Source organism: Sarcophilus harrisii, chromosome 2 (genome assembly GCF_902635505.1).
Source record: "Sarcophilus harrisii chromosome 2, mSarHar1.11, whole genome shotgun sequence".
Lineage (NCBI taxonomy): Eukaryota > Metazoa > Chordata > Mammalia > Dasyuromorphia > Dasyuridae > Sarcophilus > Sarcophilus harrisii.
Window position 1 is genome coordinate 639,261,636 of NC_045427.1, and position 18,941 is coordinate 639,280,576.

At 40.3% G+C, this 18,941-nt stretch overlaps 1 protein-coding gene across 2 annotated transcripts in view; it reads right to left on the minus strand.

Moving 5' to 3' along the window:
* Positions 1-9,953, minus strand: part of LOC100922431 (solute carrier family 22 member 15-like) — a 176,514-nt gene extending 166,561 nt beyond the window's left edge. For both annotated transcript variants that reach the window (XM_031956891.1, XM_031956890.1), the window contains exon 1: positions 9,503-9,953. In XM_031956891.1, coding sequence (XP_031812751.1) covers positions 9,503-9,586 — 84 coding nt within the window. In that variant the 5' untranslated portion in view covers positions 9,587-9,953. The remainder of the gene's footprint in view (positions 1-9,502) is intronic.
* Between the last annotated feature and the right edge of the window lie 8,988 nt (positions 9,954-18,941).

Here is an 18,941-nt window from a genome sequence, read left to right on the forward strand (position 1 = left end):
TTAACATTGAAATGTAGAGTCAACCTCCTATTCAATGGGAAGGGTTGGGAGAAGAAGGAAAGATTTGTGAATAAAAGTTTCAACTGTCAATGCTGATTAGAAAATCTACCTACAGCATATATTTATGTTAAGATTAAAAGCTATAATAATAATAATAAATAAAGATATTAGGAAGCCATAGATTGTTAAAACTATGGATTATCAGAGTGTAGTCATTTAATTTTGTAAATGAAGAAACTGAGTGACAGAGCAGCTCACTAAAAAATCATATAGCTAAATTCTCTAAATATTTTAGATACTAGATTTTTTGAAAACCCTAAAGTACTATCCCCCCTTAGCCCACATGGATATTTAAAAATATTTTTCCATCCCCCCCAATTGCACACTAAAACAATTTTTTAACATTTAAAAAAGTTTTTGAATTCCAAACTCTATTCCTTTCTCCTCCATCCCTTCCCCCAACCCTGAAGGCAGTATTCGCAATCACATATTAGCTATGCAATCCCACTAATTCATCGAATATTTTCACTCAGATTCAACTGACACTGAGACTACTACCACCTAGCACTCTCTGGCATACTGCATAGATGCTATTTCCATACTTGACACCAAGCTCTAATGTTCGAGCAGTGAGAGGACTGTCATGGACGCATGCAACTCCATTCTGTTCATATTGTAGTCAAAAAGACAATCATTCCCCTTCCACAGATCTATGCATATAACATCCTCATGGAGACAACGTAGATTTTACATTAAATAATAATTACAATAAAACTTTCATTGTCAGTCATGTAACAAGGATCAGGAATGGCCTCATATTAGACCATATTAGTAGGCACATGAGACACCTGGAAATCTGTTTGTCTTCCCTGGCTAATATGATGACTAGAATCTATACTGACTAACTGAGCATGCATTTCTAATTGGCATTATCAATCATAGCATTCAGTCAGTCTTAGGATAGAAGGAGGCTCTGTATTCTATAACTAGATCTCATCTCATAATTGACAGAATTGATTTACATAGTATCCACTTACATGAGTGTCATGGTTTTCAGCAGTAGTGAGATCATACTTGATTCTGTACTTAGTGATATCACTCCTGGAAGATAGTTAATCCGACTATTGGTCATGCATGTAGCTTTCGTGAAGTATAGATTCAATTTGTCTTTATTCCTGATGTTGACAGGCCTTAAGTCAAGTATGCTCTACATTACTTGCATTTACGATGTAACATCTTATCTGAGCACTTTTGCATTATTGATGATTCTTTTCAAAAACTAAGTAGATTTCGAGACAATGCGTTGATATTTCCATTCGAATTTTTGGAGGTCATTCAATTCTATCAACACTAAATAATTGAAACATCATTTGAAACCGCTTATAATAAATTAGATGCAATTGAATATTTTCTAGTCATTTAAAAACCAAGTTTTTAATAGAAAACATTAAGAACTACTAATCACCTTCCTCAGTGGTAAATCGGAAAAGAGATGGAGTTGAGGAACCGACCATTGTTGGGAAAAATCCCCATTTTATAGTTCCCCAAAATTATAACTGAATACCTTTTCCCAATTGGTTATTCCCAAAGATTTAAAAGGAAGGACCTGATTGCAGATTTTGTGGGCCCTTTTTTGGCAGAAATGAAAAAGGATTCTCAGTTAAAGGTGAATAAAGGGAATGAAAATATGGAAATTTTTTAGAAAGAAACCAAGGAATTTCCAAAAAAAAATTAACTGATTAAAAAAGCAGACCAGGAAATTTTCAAAAAAACAATATAACCGAGGATCAATCCCAAAATAAGATCACCAAATCATTTTAATGGAGAAAAATAAACTTAAGAAAAGACCTGGGAATTAAATTTTGAATATTAATTGATATTTTAAATTTTAACTGTTAATTTATCAAAAATAATTTTAAAAAAAGGTTAAATTTATAAAAAAAATAAATTTAAATCTACTGATTATTCCAAATTTAAAGGGTTTTGGGGGGAAAGAAAAGGTATTTGAACCCTTTTTAAGTACTGAAATGAAATAAATTTATTAAAAATAAAATATAAAAAAATAATAATTTAGTTGATACCCTTTTCAAATGATTTAATGAGAAAATATTTAACCAGTTCATTTTACATAATTTAGACAATCCTAGGAAGTCATTTTTAATATCTTTTTAAAATTTACAATAATTCCCAAAAGGTTTTTTAATAAAAATTTTAGATCTATTTAACCTTTTTTTATTTTTCCATGGAATTTTAAGAGGAAATTAATCTTTATTTCCAATAAATTTGGTTTAAAATTATTCATAATTTTATTAGGCTTGTTTAAGTTTCCCGGGTAAGTAAGTTTATTTTTTTTTGCATTTTAATGGAAAATTTTTCCCCTAATTTAATTTTTTCCAATTTAAAAAAATTTAGAAAAAGAATTTCAATTTTCTTTTTCTAAACTTAAATCTTTAATTTTCATTCATTTTTCCTGTTAAATCTTTGGAAGTCGTTATTCCCTAATTTTTTTCCTATTTGAAAATTTCTAATGATTACTTTCTTCTAAATTTCTTTTAGCTAAGCCAAGGACTATTTTTTCTTTTCATTGGAATAGATTTAAATTCTTTCCAAAATTTTTCATCTTCATAAATTTTGGAAGTTTTTCTTCTAATTTAAATTTTTGATTTTAATGACAAATTTTTATTTTCTTCAACTTTTTGCCAATTTCCATTATTAAGAGATATAATTTCCTGAGGTTTTTTCCACATTATTCTGGTAGTTATTCAATAATTTTTAATTTCTAAATTTTATTTTGAAATTTTTTCCCTTTCCAGATAATTTTTGAGGATTTTCATAAATTTTCTGACTCTTCGAGCATTTCCCTATTTCCCATTATTAAGGGAAGAAATTATTAATAATTTTTTCTATTCTCCTTGCATATAAAGCCTTTCCATCCATTTTTCACTGACTTATTAAACCTTATTTTCAATTTAACGGTGTTTTTCCAATGATACATTTTTATCTGCAGAAAATTTGATCATTTAAAATCTTTAATGAGAGGAAGTTAATTTATTTTTTTCTAATTGGAAATGATTAAATTCCCTCTCCAATTCATTATATTTGGGTTTTAATTGTCAGAAGGTTAATTATTTCCCAAACAGTTTTTCAACATTTCCATAAATTCTTTCCTAGAGTGTTTAGCCATTTTCCCCCATTTTCAGGGTGGGAAGAGTTTTTTTCATCAGTTTTTCCTGCAATGAAATTTAACATCCCCAGCTCAATTCTATTTTGAATTTTTTCAATGATTCCTATTTTTCCCTAATTGCATATATGATCTAGAATTTTTTAAATTTTAAATCTTTTGGGAAAAATTTAGGTTTTTCCGGGTTTTTTTAATGGTAAAATTTCTTAATTATCCTCAATACTTCCTAATTTTAAATTTTGGGTAGATTACTTTTCAAACTTGGGTTTTTCATGAAATTTTAAGAATCTCACACGTACATTTTGAAATCCAGACTGCAGGGATTCATACTGCACTGGACTACTACCCTGTTTGACCTCCTCTGGACACTATTCAGCTCACGGATGTCCTTTCATATCTGGTACCCAGCTCTAGGTGTTACCGAGGCAGGGGAGAGGGTGATGGAGCTGTCAACAACCAGTTCTTGCCTGCTTTGTGTCTCCACAAGCAAAATAAGCTCAAATTCCCTGTCTGGGTAACCATAAACCATTCCCTCAAATATTCCCCTCCCAATATCCTTAGCAGTGGCAATCCTTCATCCTGGGGTATGGATTTGATTTTTAAAGAAAACCAAAAAAAAAATGTGGTGAGAAAGATAGATGATGAAATGGAATCTAATTTTTTGTTTTAAAAAATGAGGTCATTTTCTTATGTGGCTCATAAACTGCCTTGGAGATCCACCCTTTCTTTGACAGAGAAGGAAATTTTGGCTCAGAAACTAAGTGAAAAAGCAAGGGGAAAAATAATCTATAGGACTTAAAGTCAGCATTAGAAAGCCCCCAGGACCAGTTTAAGAAGTACTATAGGTGCATAGGCTCCCATAGCTCTGGTTTTTGATTTGGGGCTTTTTAAAAAATTGCTATTGATATAGCACTTTTTTTCCTTTTTTATTAAAGCTTTTTTTAATTTTCAAAACATAAACATGGATAATTTTTCAACATTAACCCTTGCAAAACCTTATGTTCCAAATTTCCCCCTTTCCCTCATCCCTTCCCCTATGCAATTTGTAGTTGCATAAACTGTATTGGATTGCTTACTGTCTCAGTGTTGGGGGAGGGGATGGAAGAGAGAGGAATAGAATTTGGAATTCAAAATTTTTTTCAATGTTAAAAGTAGTCCAATATATGTTAAGCATGTGAAAAATATATGTTAAATCCAATATATGCATACATATTTATACAATTATCTTGCTGTACAAGAAAAATCAGACCCCAAAGAAAACAAAAATGAGAAAAAAAACAAAATGTAAGCAAAACAAAACAAAAAGAGTGAGGATGCCATGTTGTGATCCCCTATTCAGTTTCCACAGTCCTCTCTCTGGTTGAAGATGGCTCTCTTCATCACAAGATCATTGGAACTGGTCTGAATCATCTCCTTGTTGAAGAGAGCCATGTCCATCAGAATTGAACATCATATAATTTTGCTGTTGCTGTGTACATTGATCTCCTGATTCTGCTCATTTCACTTAGCATTAATCCCTGTAAGTTTCTCAGGCTCCTCTGAAATCATCCTGCTGATCATTTCTTATAGAGAATATTCCATAATATTTATATACCATAACTTATTCAGCCATTCTCCAACTGATGGGCATCCACTCAGTTTCCAGTTTCTTGCCACAAACATTTTTGCACATATGGCTCCCTTTCCCTCCTTTAACATCTCTTTGGGATATAAGCCCAGTAGAAACATGGCTGGATCAAAGGATGTGCACAGTTTGATTGCACTTTGGGCATAGTTCCAAATTGCTTTCCAGAATGGCTTGATATAGCACTTTAAGGTTTACATATGTATACCTACATTCTAATGAATATATCATCTCATTTAATCTTTACAACAACCCTGTTGTAGGACCATTTTACAAATGCATATGATTTACAGCCTCAGAAAAGAGATTGAGAAAGATCACTCTGTCTTAGTTAGGATCTGGACTTAGGTGTTCTTGCCTCCCAGTTCAGTGTATCTACTAGTTATTATATAGTCTTTTTTTTTTTCTAATCATGTCTGACTCTGCGAGCCCATTTGGTGTTTTCTTGGCAAAGATACTAGAGTGGTTTGCCATTTCCTTCTCCAGCTCATTTTACAGATGAGGAAACTAAGGCAAACAGAAGATGTACCCAGGGTCACACAGCTGGTAAGTATCTGAGGCCAAATTTGAAGTCAGATGTTCCTGATTCCAGACTCACCCAGCTGCCCTCATTCATTGTTTTTCTTATATTTTTTACCTCCCATTACTTTATAGTTGGGTGATAATGGATAGTGAACTGGTCTTGAAGGCTGAAGACCTGGATTCAAGTCCTACTTGTGAAAGAAACTGTCTGTGTGATCAAGTCACAAGCTCTTCAAAGTTTGTTGCAAAAAAAAAAAAAAAAAAAAAACAAGCATGTCAGAACTGGAAATTAAATGGATGCCCATCAGTTGGAGAATGGCTGGGTAAATTGTGGTCTATGAATGTTATGGAATATTATTATTGTGAAAGAAATGACCAGCAGGATGATTTCAGAAAGGCCTGGAGGGAGTTACATGAACTGATGCTGAGTGAAAGGAGTAGAATCAGGAGATCATTGTATACAGCAACAACAAGATTATGCAATTAATAATCAACTGTGATGGACTTGGCTCTTTTCAACAATGAAAAGTTCTTTTCAATAATGAAAAGTTCAACATATCAACAAAGTTGATATGATTTAAGGAGTTTCTATGGCTCTCCAAAACTCCATAAAAGATTCCTCTTCCAAGGAGATATATATGTGTGGAAATTGTATCTTATTCTAGTCTCTTTTAACCCCAACCGCCCATTTCATAATTTCCTACACTAATTACCAATTCAGAGTGTGCATGTGAAAATTGCATCATTCTTATCCTCCTGATGGGAACCTCTCCACTTCATAATTTCATACATTAATCATCTATTCTATATAAGTGTGTGTTAAAATGGCATCTTGTTCTGGTACCTCTGACCCCAATGCCCCCGTTTCATAATTTCATAAATTATCAATTCAGAGTATGTATGTGTGCACGTGTGAGTGTGTGTGTGTGTGTGTGTATGTGTAAATTGTATCTTGTTCCAGTCCCTCTGACCCTAACCTTTTGGAATTCCAAAGAGGACTGAATGTGGATCATAACATAGTATTATCACCTTTGTTGTTGTTGTTTGCTTGCTTATTTTTTTCTTTCTCATTTTTCCCCTTTTAATCTGATTTTTTTTTTTTTTTTTTTGCTGCAGTATGATAAATGTGGAAATGTTTAGAAGAATTGCCCTATATTGGATTACTTGATGTCTAGGGGAGGGAGGGAGAAAATTTTGGTGCATGAGGTTTTGCAAGGATGAATGTTGAAAACTATCTTTGCATGCATTTTGAAAATAAAAAGCAACTTAAAAAAAAGAAAGAAAGAAAGAAACAAGCATGTCTGCTTGACAGGGAGCTGCTTCATCCAGGAGCTCCTGATACCTATGAAATCACTGGTTTATTCCCTATTCTATGTTATAGTCCCACTGAATGTTCACTTTTCTTATTGTGCCAGAGCCTTAGATCCCAGAATGTCCTCAATAATATTTACTGACATGATAAAAAATACTTTAAGGTCTCATCTGACAGGTTTCTTTTTCCAAGTAAGTTTCAAGGCCAATAAAAATCTCTTGACATCTCTTGAATGTAAATAGAGCACAAGTTCTTGGAGAAGGAATAGGAGCTTCCAACTACAATTAGCACCATGCTTGAGTACCAAGTACTCAACTTTACCCAAAGTAAAACAGTTTCCCATCACATTGTAAATACCTTTACCTGATTTTTCACCCAACAAGTGAGCCATTTATCATAGCCCCATAAAAACTTTAGAATTAGACATGGAGAGAAACCGGGTTGGGGGAGGGAAGGGGGGGGGGAAATCAACCAAGAGTTGAGTACAAGTTTGATGAAAAGGAGTGGACCTTGTGGTCCTGTTTTACTAAACAGATTTGTATCTATTTCCTACTCTTTCTCTTTTCTTTATCCCAGCAATGATATGGACCTATTTTTGCCTAAAAGAAGATAGAGGTTGGATTTAACACTGTAAAAAAATTAATAGTCCATATTAGAAGGGAATGATATCCACAGGAATATTTTCCCACCCTACCCATGCTTCCTACCAGTCCTAACATGATAGAAAGGTAAGATCTCTGAAGGAAAAGGTCACTGGCCTGAAAGATCAATCCAATTGATCTTCAATTATCATTTGACTGTCCAGAGTCAGGAGATGGTAGGACATCTGAGCCAGAAGGCACTTTAGACTCTCTCACTTTACATATGGGGAAACAGGTTCAGAGAGAAATGACCTTTGCAAGGATATAGCAACTTGCCTGAGTCAAAGTCTCTCCATTTCTAAAGGGGGGGGCGGGCAAGGTGAACCCCACTGTCTCGAGATAGCACAGTCCTATCTACCAAGAGACAATCTGCCACTTTCAGGTCCTCGCTGAAGGAACACGCTCTTCCCCACAGCCAGTCTGGCATTCTAATGATGACTGGCCCATTCTGAAATGCAGTATTTGTGACATTCTCTTGCACCGTTTATCAGGAAACCGCACAGGAATTTTAAAAAGGAAGCCAAGGGTGACAGGCTTCCAACAGTAAAATGAATTCCATGGCAATGGGGAAGTGCTTGGGTTTTGTGATGCAGTAGAAAGAGTTGGGAGATCTGGGGAGGCTGAATCCCACTGAGAGCCCATTGGGCAAGCCATAACCACTCTGGGCCTCAGTTTCCCGGTCTGTAAAATGAGAAAACCAGATTGGGAAATCTCAGCAGATCTTGCTCAATGTTAAAGAGTGGAAGATGGCTTGATGAAAGCTAACAGCTGGTCTCCTCCAGCTATTCTCTGGTCTCTCTCCAGGCTTTGGGAAAAAAGATTGGCTCGGATCCCTCCTCAATGTCATGGAAGTGGTATGTGAGGCATTGGGGATGAAGCCCTCCAAGCATGCAGATCGCATTCCTTCCAGGCCGGCCCTACCATCCCCCCTCACCCTTGGGGGGGGGGAGGGTCTGCTGGGAGGGCTGGGGCGAGTCGAGGGGTGGCTAACTCCGTGGAAACAAAGAAAAGGCTGTTTCCATTTTTTTTTTTATTAATCCATGCTTTCTTCAAAATTGGAAACGGGTTTTTGGGGCAAGCGGCATTTGGCGTCCTCAAATGAGGAACAGAACAACAAGCTGTCATTTGGTCCATCAGCCAGCTTGGAGTTTCCTTCCAGATGTTTTTTTTTTTTTTTTTTTTCCGGTTTTGAGCTCCTTCACCCACCACGTGCACCGTTCCCTGAGGGTGTCGGGCAGCCTTGGCAGGCGATCCCAGAGTAGAGGTTTAAGCTGTGCCTCCCCCTCCCCCGCCCCGGACAGTCAGCACCCTGGCCTCGGCCTAGGGCCAACCAACTCCGGGGAAACTCTCCACCCAAAGTGTGGCCCAAGAGGCGGGCGAGGGACCAAAGCAGCAAGCTTTCTGCCAGGTCACCGACGCTAGGGTCAAGAGGGCGGCCCCCACTGGCACCCCGGGCTGGGCTGTCGGGCTTCCCACCCAACCATACAGAAACCCCACCTCTGGGACTAGACGTCCCAAAAGTCCAAGGGAGAGAGCCTGCACCCCGTCTCCAGAGGGGAGATAGGACTCCCCCCTGCCGTCTGGCCTCCTCCAGCCTCCTCCCATTGCTCTGAGGCGAAGGGTGAATCAAAGCAAGTGTGGGAGGAAAGGGCTGGGGTGGGAGGTGGAGGCGGGGGTCATTGGGAGGCCCCGTTAATAGGGTTCTAAATGCCAACGCGGGGGTCTTCCCCGACCCACATCTGTCCAAAGAGAGGCTGGAGGGGGGAGGGGAGAGGACTAGAGTCAGAAGGGGCAGGGGCTGGCATCCGGCCTTTGATCCGCCTCTACCCCACCCCCACCGCGAGAAGCAGCCTCGGGGAGCATCCCAAGAAAGGAAACACCCCAGCCAGCCGAGCCGCCCACCAGCCCCACCTCCCTTTGCAACCACTTCCTCCTAGGCCCTGGCAGACGGCTGGAAAACCCCGCGCTTTTCGAGGCTGCCAAGACGCCAGGGGTGAGGGCGGGAGGTCCGGCTCTCTGGGAACACTTGCAGGGGCTGCAGAGCAGCAAGAGCCCGGAGGATGGAAATAGGCAGCGAGCCAGGAAAGGCAGCAGCAGAGCCCCCTCCCACGAAGGTTGGAGGCGGGGCCGGGGGCGGGGACAGGGTGGTCCACGTAGCGGGACTAGGCTAGGGACCGGGCAGCTGGGCTCATCCCCCTTCCCCCTCCCTGGCCAGGCCCTACCTGCAACCCCACCAGCACGGCCACGAAGCGCCTCTGGCAGCTCCCGAAGTCGCCCACGGCGCAGAAAGCCCTGTCGAGCTCCATGGGCCGCCGGGCCAGGACTGCTGGGACAGCTGTGGCGGGCTGGGCTGGGCTGGAGGCGGCGGGGCCGGGAGGGGAGGGGAGGGGAAAAGAGGGGAGGCACTCTTCTCTGGGCTCTAAGTGGGTGGGAGGAGGAGGTGGAGTCCCACGCCCCCCTCACCACCAGGATCCCCTCCACCTCTCCAGTTTTTGGGCTCCCAGGGGCCTCCCGAACTCCGCCTAGCCCTGGCGCTCCGACTGCTGCTGCGGCCAGATGTGGTTGCTCTGGGGCCAGATGTGTGAGGCTTCTCTTTTCCTCTCCGCCCTTGACTCGGGATAGATTCAGATGGGAGGGAGTAAAGAAGAGGGAAAGAGCTAGGGTGTTTTCTCTGGGGGAAAGAAAGAAAAAGAAAGAAAAGAAAAGAAAAGAAAAGAAAAGAAAAGAAAAGAAAAGAAAAGAAAGAAAGAAAGAAAGAAAGAAAGAAAGAAAGAAAGAAAGAGAAAGAGAGAGGAAGAGAGAGAGGAAAGAGAGAGAAAAAAGAGAGATGAGAGAGAGGAAGAGAGGGAGGAAAGAGAAAGAAAGAAAAAGAAAGAAGGAAGGAAGAGAAAGAGAAACAAAGAAAGAGGGAGGAAAAGAGGGAGGAAAGAGAGAGAAAGGGAGAAAAAAATAAAGGAGGAAGAGAAAGAAAGAGAGAGATGAGAAAGAAGAAGAGAGGAAAGAAAGAAAGAAAGAAAGAAAGAAAGAAAGAAAGAAAGAAAGAAAAGAAAAGAAAAGAAAAGAAAAGAAAAGAAAAGAAAAGAAGGAAGGAAACCACGATAACCTTAGCCCTCCAAGCCCTGTTATCCCACGCGTCCGAGCCTCAGTCAGGGAGTTTCCATTCTGGCCTCCTTCTTCATCTAGTGGTGTGGGAGACGCTTTGCTGAGCAGGGCTAGACTGGGCTCTTTCCCTTTTCTTGCTAAGCAAGTATCAAAGTGGAAAGAGCTCTTGGATTGGGAGTTGAAGAAACTGGGTCTAAAGCTTCATCTCAGGAGACCTATAATTAAGCAAAGTATAATTAAGCGGAACCTCTTGGGGCCTCACAATGACTGGGGTGGGGAAGACTACATAGAAGCTTTCTCAGGGTCCCCTCCATCTTTTAAATCTGTAGACTGTCCAGGGTGCCGAGCTCAGGGACAATCGAGGAAATGTCTCGGAGATCCCTCCCTCTCTCCTCCCCCCAGTCTTTCCCCTCCTCCATCTCTTCCCCCCCACCCCCCCTCGTGTCTGGAAAGTCAGGGAGAGATACTCATGAGGATTTCCTGGGCGGTTTGGGTCGGTGAGAGGAAAGCCAAGTATATAGCCGCAACAACAACAGAAAACCCCAGAGGCCACGATTAGATGCCAGCAGCTCTGTGACCTCATTTCTGAATGGTTGGAGATGGAGCCCGGATGCCCAGCCAGCAGACCCCGGATTAAGTCGAGTGTCTGAGATTTCACTCATGGCTCCTTTCCACCACTCCTCTGTCCTGCATTTGGAGTTGGAGATCATTTCCTCCCTCCCTTCCCCCACTCCTCCCAGACACCCAGAAGCAGCTCTGTTCTGGGGCAAAGCCAACTGTATCCTGTGACTCAGTGCCCTTGGAACGTGAGCGGCTGCTTGCAAGGTGTTTTTCTTTTGGCTTGGTTCTGTTGGCCCCGGGCAATGTGAACTCCCCTATGTCTCTTCGGGAGCTCCCCTGCCTCAGGTTAATATGTGACACACCTGAGAGGAGCCCTGACCTTTGGAGTTGGGATTTTGTAGCTTCAACAGAAACATCTCAGATTGCAGATCGAATGCTCAGCATCTGGCTTAAATTAACCAACCTCCCCTCCCCCCAAAATTCCCCCCAAACCAAAGCCCAGAATCCCTGCCCATTCACCCCTCCTGAGCTCCATCCACTCCCTGGCAGTTCTCATGGCTCTGACCCACATTTTCACAGTTCTCATGGCTAGTAATAGCATATGTGTCCCAGATGGGATCTCTGACTCGCCTCTCTTGGGCTAGTGCCGGAGGCCGGTTATATTTTATGGACACTGGAACCCCAACTTCCTTTTCTGTAGGGGCGGACTTTCTGAAGTACTACTTCCCAGGGGCATGCCAACAATGGCCCTCTAGAAGACCCAGGGGTTGCCCCATACCACCCCAGGAAAAGATAAGGGGTTGACCTGTGGGTAAGGGCTTACACAGACTCTCCAAGCCTTTTCTAGCTCCTCACTCAAAACAGAATTCCAAATGAAAGCCTCCCTGAATGGGCTGGCTGGCCGGGTCTCTGGGGGTAACGTGAGCCAAGAATTCCAGTCACAGGCTAAGTAACCTTGTTTTCTCCTTCACCAGGGGCCTCTGAAAAACTCTCGCCTTGGAGTTTGGCCAATAGTCTGTCTGATGGAGGGTACTGCTAATTAGAGAGAGCCCATAAACCTTGCTTGGCAGGGAGGGCATGTGACCTTCCCTGCAAGTCTAAACAACAGTCCCAGCAAATTGGACTGACTGAACCCAACCCTGGCTAGCTTGAGAAGCCTTGAAATAGGGACCGAGGAAGGGAGAGGTTACCATAGCTCTACTCTCAAACTTGCAGGAATGGTCCACTCCCACTTCCCCAGAACATGTTTCAATTACTCTGCAATTCATTTAGAAGGGGGAGCTGCCGGGCAAAGAGGGTCATTGTTCCATTTAAACGAAGAAGCCATGACTGCTGGATGCAGTTTGGCATTCTCTTGGGCAGTTGGGTCAAACGTCACCCTGACCTTGGGTGACCCCTCTTTGCGGCTTTAACGATGGACCCTTTGGCTGGAAATTCCAGGTTCAGCCTTCTCCCCGATTTGGCTGAGAAGGCTTTTGTGTGGAGGTCACCGACCGACAAGCCGATTTTGGTTTATATGTGTCCTGTCTGCAGCCTCTAATTTTAGAATGTAAAATCTTTAAGCGTAGGGACCATTACCTTCTCTGCCCATTGCAGACCACTTAATCAACCGAAATAGGAAGGTAATAAAAATAAATGAAATTTTTGCTCCTTTTTCAATTATCTGCATCTTCCCCTCCGATGCATATGGGGCAGCTCTATGGCTCAGTACATGGAGTCAGGAAGACTTAACTCCCCGAGTTCAAAGCTGGCCTGAGACTCTTACTACCTTTGTCACTTCACTCTATTTGCCTCAGTTTACCTCATCTGGAAAATGAATTTGAGAAGGAAACGGCAAACCACTCTGGCATCTCTGCCAAGAAGTCACCAAATGGGGACATGAAGAGTCAGACATGACTGAACAACAAGACTCTGATGCATGGATCATAGATTTGGGGGCAGGAAGGGATCCTAGAGTATGCTCCCAAATTACGCATGAGGAAACTGAAGCAGAGAGGGAAATTGGCTTACCCAAAGTCACACAGCTTGTAAATGCCTGGGCAGCAGGACTTGAACCCAAGGTTTTCCTCATTCCTCTGTGCAAGTCAGAATTCATCTTCTGAATCCTCCCTTCTCAGACATACTTCAGTATGTCTTCTCAGATCACTATTTCTTCTCACACTTGAAAAAAAGAATCATGTTCCTCTATTTCTGAACCTTTACATGGTCATCCTCAACTACTAATATAAAATTATCCTAGTTCCAAAACAAATTCCCAAGTTAGAGAGCCCCATTTGGATGCTTTTACATTGGTTGTTTTTAGTTAAAATTCAATACCCCCTGCCAAAAAAAAAAAAAAAAAAAAAATCCCTGAAATTCTTCATGGAAATGGAAATGAAAAGGATTGAAACATGCCATTTGAATGGAGGAAGCAGTCTAGCAAATGCCGGGGGAGGAGACTGGCAAGGGAGAGCTGAGGCTGTCCTGAGCCAACTTTTCCCCTACTCAGCTACAGCCTCCTTTTAAATATCCCATTCGGAGACTTAGCTCTTCTTGGCAATCCAATGATCCAAGGCAATCCCAAGGGTCTAATATGAAGCCTAGTAGCCGCCTTCAGAGAATGAGCTGATATTGACTGAATACAGACCAAAGCATAGTATTTTTCACTTTCGTGTTTTTCTTTTATTTGCGTCTTCTTGTACAAAATGACTAATCTGGAAATGTTTTACACAGTTGCATATGTATATATATAAAACTATAGATCTGATTGCTTAACCTCTCAGGAAGGGAAGGAGGGATAGAATTTGATACTCAAAACTTTAAATATAAATGTTTAGAAATTGAAAAAAATTTTCCTTTATCAACCTTCCTGTTTGCCTTAGCTAATAACTGAATACACTGTCTTCTTTCTGATCCTCAGGGAGCTTTTGATTAACCCTTCACCAATGAAGTTGATCCAGCCAGATCTTTTCTTTCGCCAATTGGAAACAATAAAAACAACACCCTAATTCATCTCTTCGTTTCCTAATTTTAACTGTGTTGCAGGACTGGACAATATCTGCTCACAGCTATGCAAGTGTTTAAAGGATTCCATGATCTAAGAGTTGCAGAAAGATGGAGTTTAGGAGCTGTAGAGGATGTTTCTTCCTTTTTAAAAATTTTTATTATTTTTTATTAAAGTTTTTTATTTTTAAAACATATGCATGGATAATTTTTCAATATTGACCCCTTCGAAACTTTGTATTCCAAATTTCCCCCCTTCTCCCCATCCCCATGGAAAGTAATCCAATATATGTTAAATATAGTAAAAATATATATTAAATCTATGTAAAAAAATTATACAATTATCTTGTTGCCAAGAAAAATCAGATCAAAAAGGGGAAAAAATGAGAAAGAAAACAAAATACAAGCAAACTAGAGTGAAAATGCAATGTTGGGATCCACATTCAGTTCCCACAATCCTCTCTCTGGGGGTAGATGGCTCTTTTCATCACAAGATAATCTGAACTGGCATCAATCATCTCATTGTTGGAAAGAGCCATCAGAACTGATCATCATATAATCTTGCTGGTGCTGTGTACAGTGTTCTCCTGGTTCTGCTCATTTCACTCAACATCAGTTCATGTCAGTCTCTTCAGGCTTTTCTGAAAACATCCTGCTGGTCATTTCTTACAGAACAATAATATTTCATAAACTCATATATCATAACTTATTCAGCCATTCCCCAACTGATGAGCATCCATTCAGTTTCCAGTTCCTTGCTACTACAAAGAGGGCTGCCACAAACATTTTTGCACATGTGGGTCCTATTCCTTTTTTATGATCTCTTTGAGATACAGACCCAGTAGAAACACTGAAGGATCAAAGGGTGTGCACAGTTTGATAGCTCTTTGGACAGAATGAGGATGTTTCTTCCTTTGTCAAAGAACTTACATATGCTGGATGTGCTCACATTAACTACAATATGCATTTGACCTCCCATTTACTTGGGTAGGTATTGTATGGAAGTAATTATTTGCATATTCTCTTCCCCATTAGAATGTGAGAAGGGCAGAAAGGCTTCCTCCCTCTCTTTAACACAGTTCTTGGCACAGAGTCATATTAATGGATTGAGCTACTTAAAATCCAGTGTTCCTCCTCTTCAAAATGCCACAAGGATTCTTTATAATTCTGAATGAACTAGAATTAAACAAAGGTACTTGGTATATAGTACCTGCGTCAGGATAAAGTGGCTAGAGCTGCCTTTAAGTCCTGCCATTGACACATGCTGGCTGGCTGACATTGTCTATTCTCAGCACCCCGGCAACTCTGTAAGACTAAATTACTGATCCAATGCTGTTCTACATTAGTGGAAGGAGACTTCTTTCCAGCCAGCTCTCTATCCTGATGAAATCACAAGTCTGGAAAACAAAAGCATAATTGCATTTCTCATGTTTCTATGTCATAAATAAATAAAAATACTCAGTATCATTGCTTAAATTTGTCTTGTTAAATCTGAAGTTCATAGACTTGGAGCTGGAAGAGACCATAGAGGCCTGATTTCAACTTCCCAGATGAGGAAACTGAGGCATAAAGAATTGAAGGGATCGGTCAAAGGTTCCTGCAGATAGATATTGATTGAGTGACAAGAAAGTTACAAAACATCTCAGGCTCTTTTGGACTCTCCCTCTATCCCCTGCAAAGACATGTTTTCTGCATAAGAGACCCCCATTGTGAACATCAATCTTGAGAAATTCTGCAAAGCTGTTTTTAAAGGTTGCCTACAAAGCAAAGCCTGTTTTAAACTCAGAGGCAATTTCTAAGGCAGTGAAATTTAAAACAACTTTGTCTTAAGTAAAGATAAAGATTCTTCTCTAAAAGATGTTGAGACTGAAATACATTTTCTCCCCAATGCATAACAGATAATGTCAAAGTCCTATTCTTACTATTTCTAGTCATATGAAAAGTGCTCTAAATCACTATTGAACAGTGAAATGCAAATTAAGACAACTCTGATAGCACTCCACACCTGTCACCTTGGCTAAGATGACAGAAAAAGATAATGACGAATGTTGGAGGGGATGTGGGAAAACTGGGACACTGATACATTGTTGGTGGAACTGTGAATGGAATCCAACCATTCTGGAGAGCAATTTGGAACTATGCTCAAAAAGTTGTCAAACTGTGCCTCCCCTTTGACCGAGCAGTGTTACTACTGGGCTCGTATCCCAAAGAGATATTAAAAAAGGGAAAGGGACCCACATGAGCAAAAATGTTTGTGGCAGCCTCTTTGTAGTGGCAAGGAACTGGAAACTGAGTGGTTGCCCATCAGTTGGAGAATGGCTGAATAAGTTAAGGTATATGAATACTATGGAATATTATTGTCCTTTAAGAAATGACCAGCATGAAGATTTCAGAGAGGTCTGGAGGGACTTAACATCAACTGATGCTGAGTGAAATGAACAGAACCAGGAGATCATTGTACACAGTAACAACAAGATTATATGATGATCAAATCTGATGGAAGTGGATCTTTCCAACAATGAGATGATTCAGAATGGTTTGGTGATGGAGAGAGCCATCTACACCCAGAGAGAGGACTGTGGGAACTAAGTATGGTTCACAACATAGCATTTTCACTCTTTTTGTTGTTTTTTGCTTGCTTTTTATTTTCTTTCTCATTTTTTCTGGTTTGATTTGATTTTTCTTGTGCAGCAAGATAATTTTGTAAATATGTATGCATATATGGGTTTAACATCTATTTCTACCATTTTTAACATACTGGACTACTTGCCATCTAGGGGAGGGGATAGGGAAGATTGGGAAAAATTGGAGCATAAGGATTTGTGAGAACTAATGTTGAAGAATTGTTTTGAAAAATAAAAAAGCTTTAATAAAGAAAATAAATAAATTAAATAGTAGGAAAAAATTCTTGAAGTCCTATTCTTAAACCAGAACAGTTTTGGGAGAATTAGCAGGGAAATATGTGCAACTGTTTGGGATTCATAAGATCCATTGTAATTTTTCCTCATTTGTGGGCATTGTGCAGCAAATAAAGGTGCTATGCATTGACCCTCATGAGTTTCCCAGCAAAACAAGAAATATCCATCATTATACTATATTGTCATAAGGTCATGGTGGGGTATAGTTGGGATGTAAGAGTTAGAAGAGAGCATCAAGTCCCGATTCCACCACTTGCCAGCCCTCATTGTGTTCAGTTCTGAGTATTACAGGGCTTTGATTAGTCAGAGAGGATCTCCAGCAGGGCAGTCAGGATAGTGAAGAGCCTTGAGCCCATGTCCTAAGGAGGACCAGTTGAAGGACCTAGGGAAGTTTAGCAAGCAATAGAGGAAATGTAGTAGATACATTCAAATATTGGAAAAGCTTTTATGTGAAGAAAAAATTAGATGTTTCCTTTGGTTCCCAAAGGGCAAAATTAGAAACAGTAAGTATAAATTGCAAAAAGGGAAATCCAGGTGTGATGTCAGATCACCAACATCACCCCCATCATCCCAAAGAGAGGGGGCCAGAAGAGGTATGGGCTGCCCCAAGAGGCGGTGAGCTCCCCTTCCCTGGGAGTCTTTGTACAGGGGGGCCAGACTACTTGTGGGCTATATTACAGCAGGAAATTCCTGTCAGGTACAGATTGGACTAAGCCATTGAAGTCTCCTCTAACTCTCAGATTCTGTGATTTTGAGTTGTACGGACTTGGGAAAGTAATTTCCTTATGACTTTCCTCCTCTGTAAAATGAGGGCACGTACCTTTATTTCTCTATCTGTAAAAGGGTGTGTATGAAATCTTCATTACCTATCTCACAGGATTGTTGTGAGAATTAAGTGAGGTAATTCAAGTCCCTTGTGAACCCTGAAGTCCATACAAATGACAGTTATATGATGATTCATCTCTTCTTGTTTATAGCACAGCTTTTGATAATGGACAATCCCTCACTTAATTAAAAAAAAAAACACCATCATCTTGTAAAGGATGCTTTAAAAATTCTATAACTATACTCTGGAAGCAATTAGCATTTCAAGGTTTAAATATTGAGGGACCAATAAGAGAGAGCAGAATGTTTTCTGGTGAACAATGAACTGAGCTCTGAGGTAGTTGGTGGTCTGGGGTCATTCTTGGGCAAGGACAATGACTGTTTGGGGTAAAAAAGACTGAGGGAAAAATCCAATCCTGCAACCTCATTTTTGTTGTGTACTCTGGAATTATAAATCAATTTGAACACAGAGATACACATCACAAAGCAAGTAAGAGGATAATTGCCTTTTAAATGCTGTCACCAGAAGTAATTTATCATACAGTATTTTTCATAATAAAACGGCACCGAAAACAAATATATATTTTTTTAAAAATAGGGGTTTTCATTGAAGTTTAATCACAAGGCCAATAACCTCCTGACTTTCAAAGAGATGGAACCACAGAACATAGACATGTCTACTTGAAAGAGAATTGACTTTGATATCAGAAGATACCATTAGCCCTTGATCAAAATTCCCCCATTACTATGTGATTTTTGGGCATCTCACTTAACTTCTGAGACTCAGTCAACTGAAGGGATTAGACTAGATGGCTTATGTTCTTCCAGCTCTGAATCTATGATTAGATAAATAATGTCAGGTTAGAATGGAATCTTAATTTTGTGTCTTTGGACACAAACCATCCATTTCTTGACTGCAAATTTCTCTTATCCTCCTTCCTGGCATTCAGTTTCAACAATGAAGTCTTCTACATCCTTTTGGAGATGGGCTTCACAGCTAGGCACATATTGTTAGTGGAAATAGGACTTGAGTGTATCCCTGCTGAATCTGAATTTTGACACTATAGACTTTTTTGTTTTGTTTTTGTTTTTCATCAAAAGCTAGGTTCACTTAGGGGAAGAGGTTACGTTCGAAGTGAAGACTCCAGGAGTGGCAAATATGAAATAGATATGGGAGAGCAGTAGGGTTACCAAGGAAGGAGTTTGGAAGAATCCGTTAAAGGAAGATGCCATGAGCTCTGAGTATGTCACTGAATGCCAAGTTGGATCCATA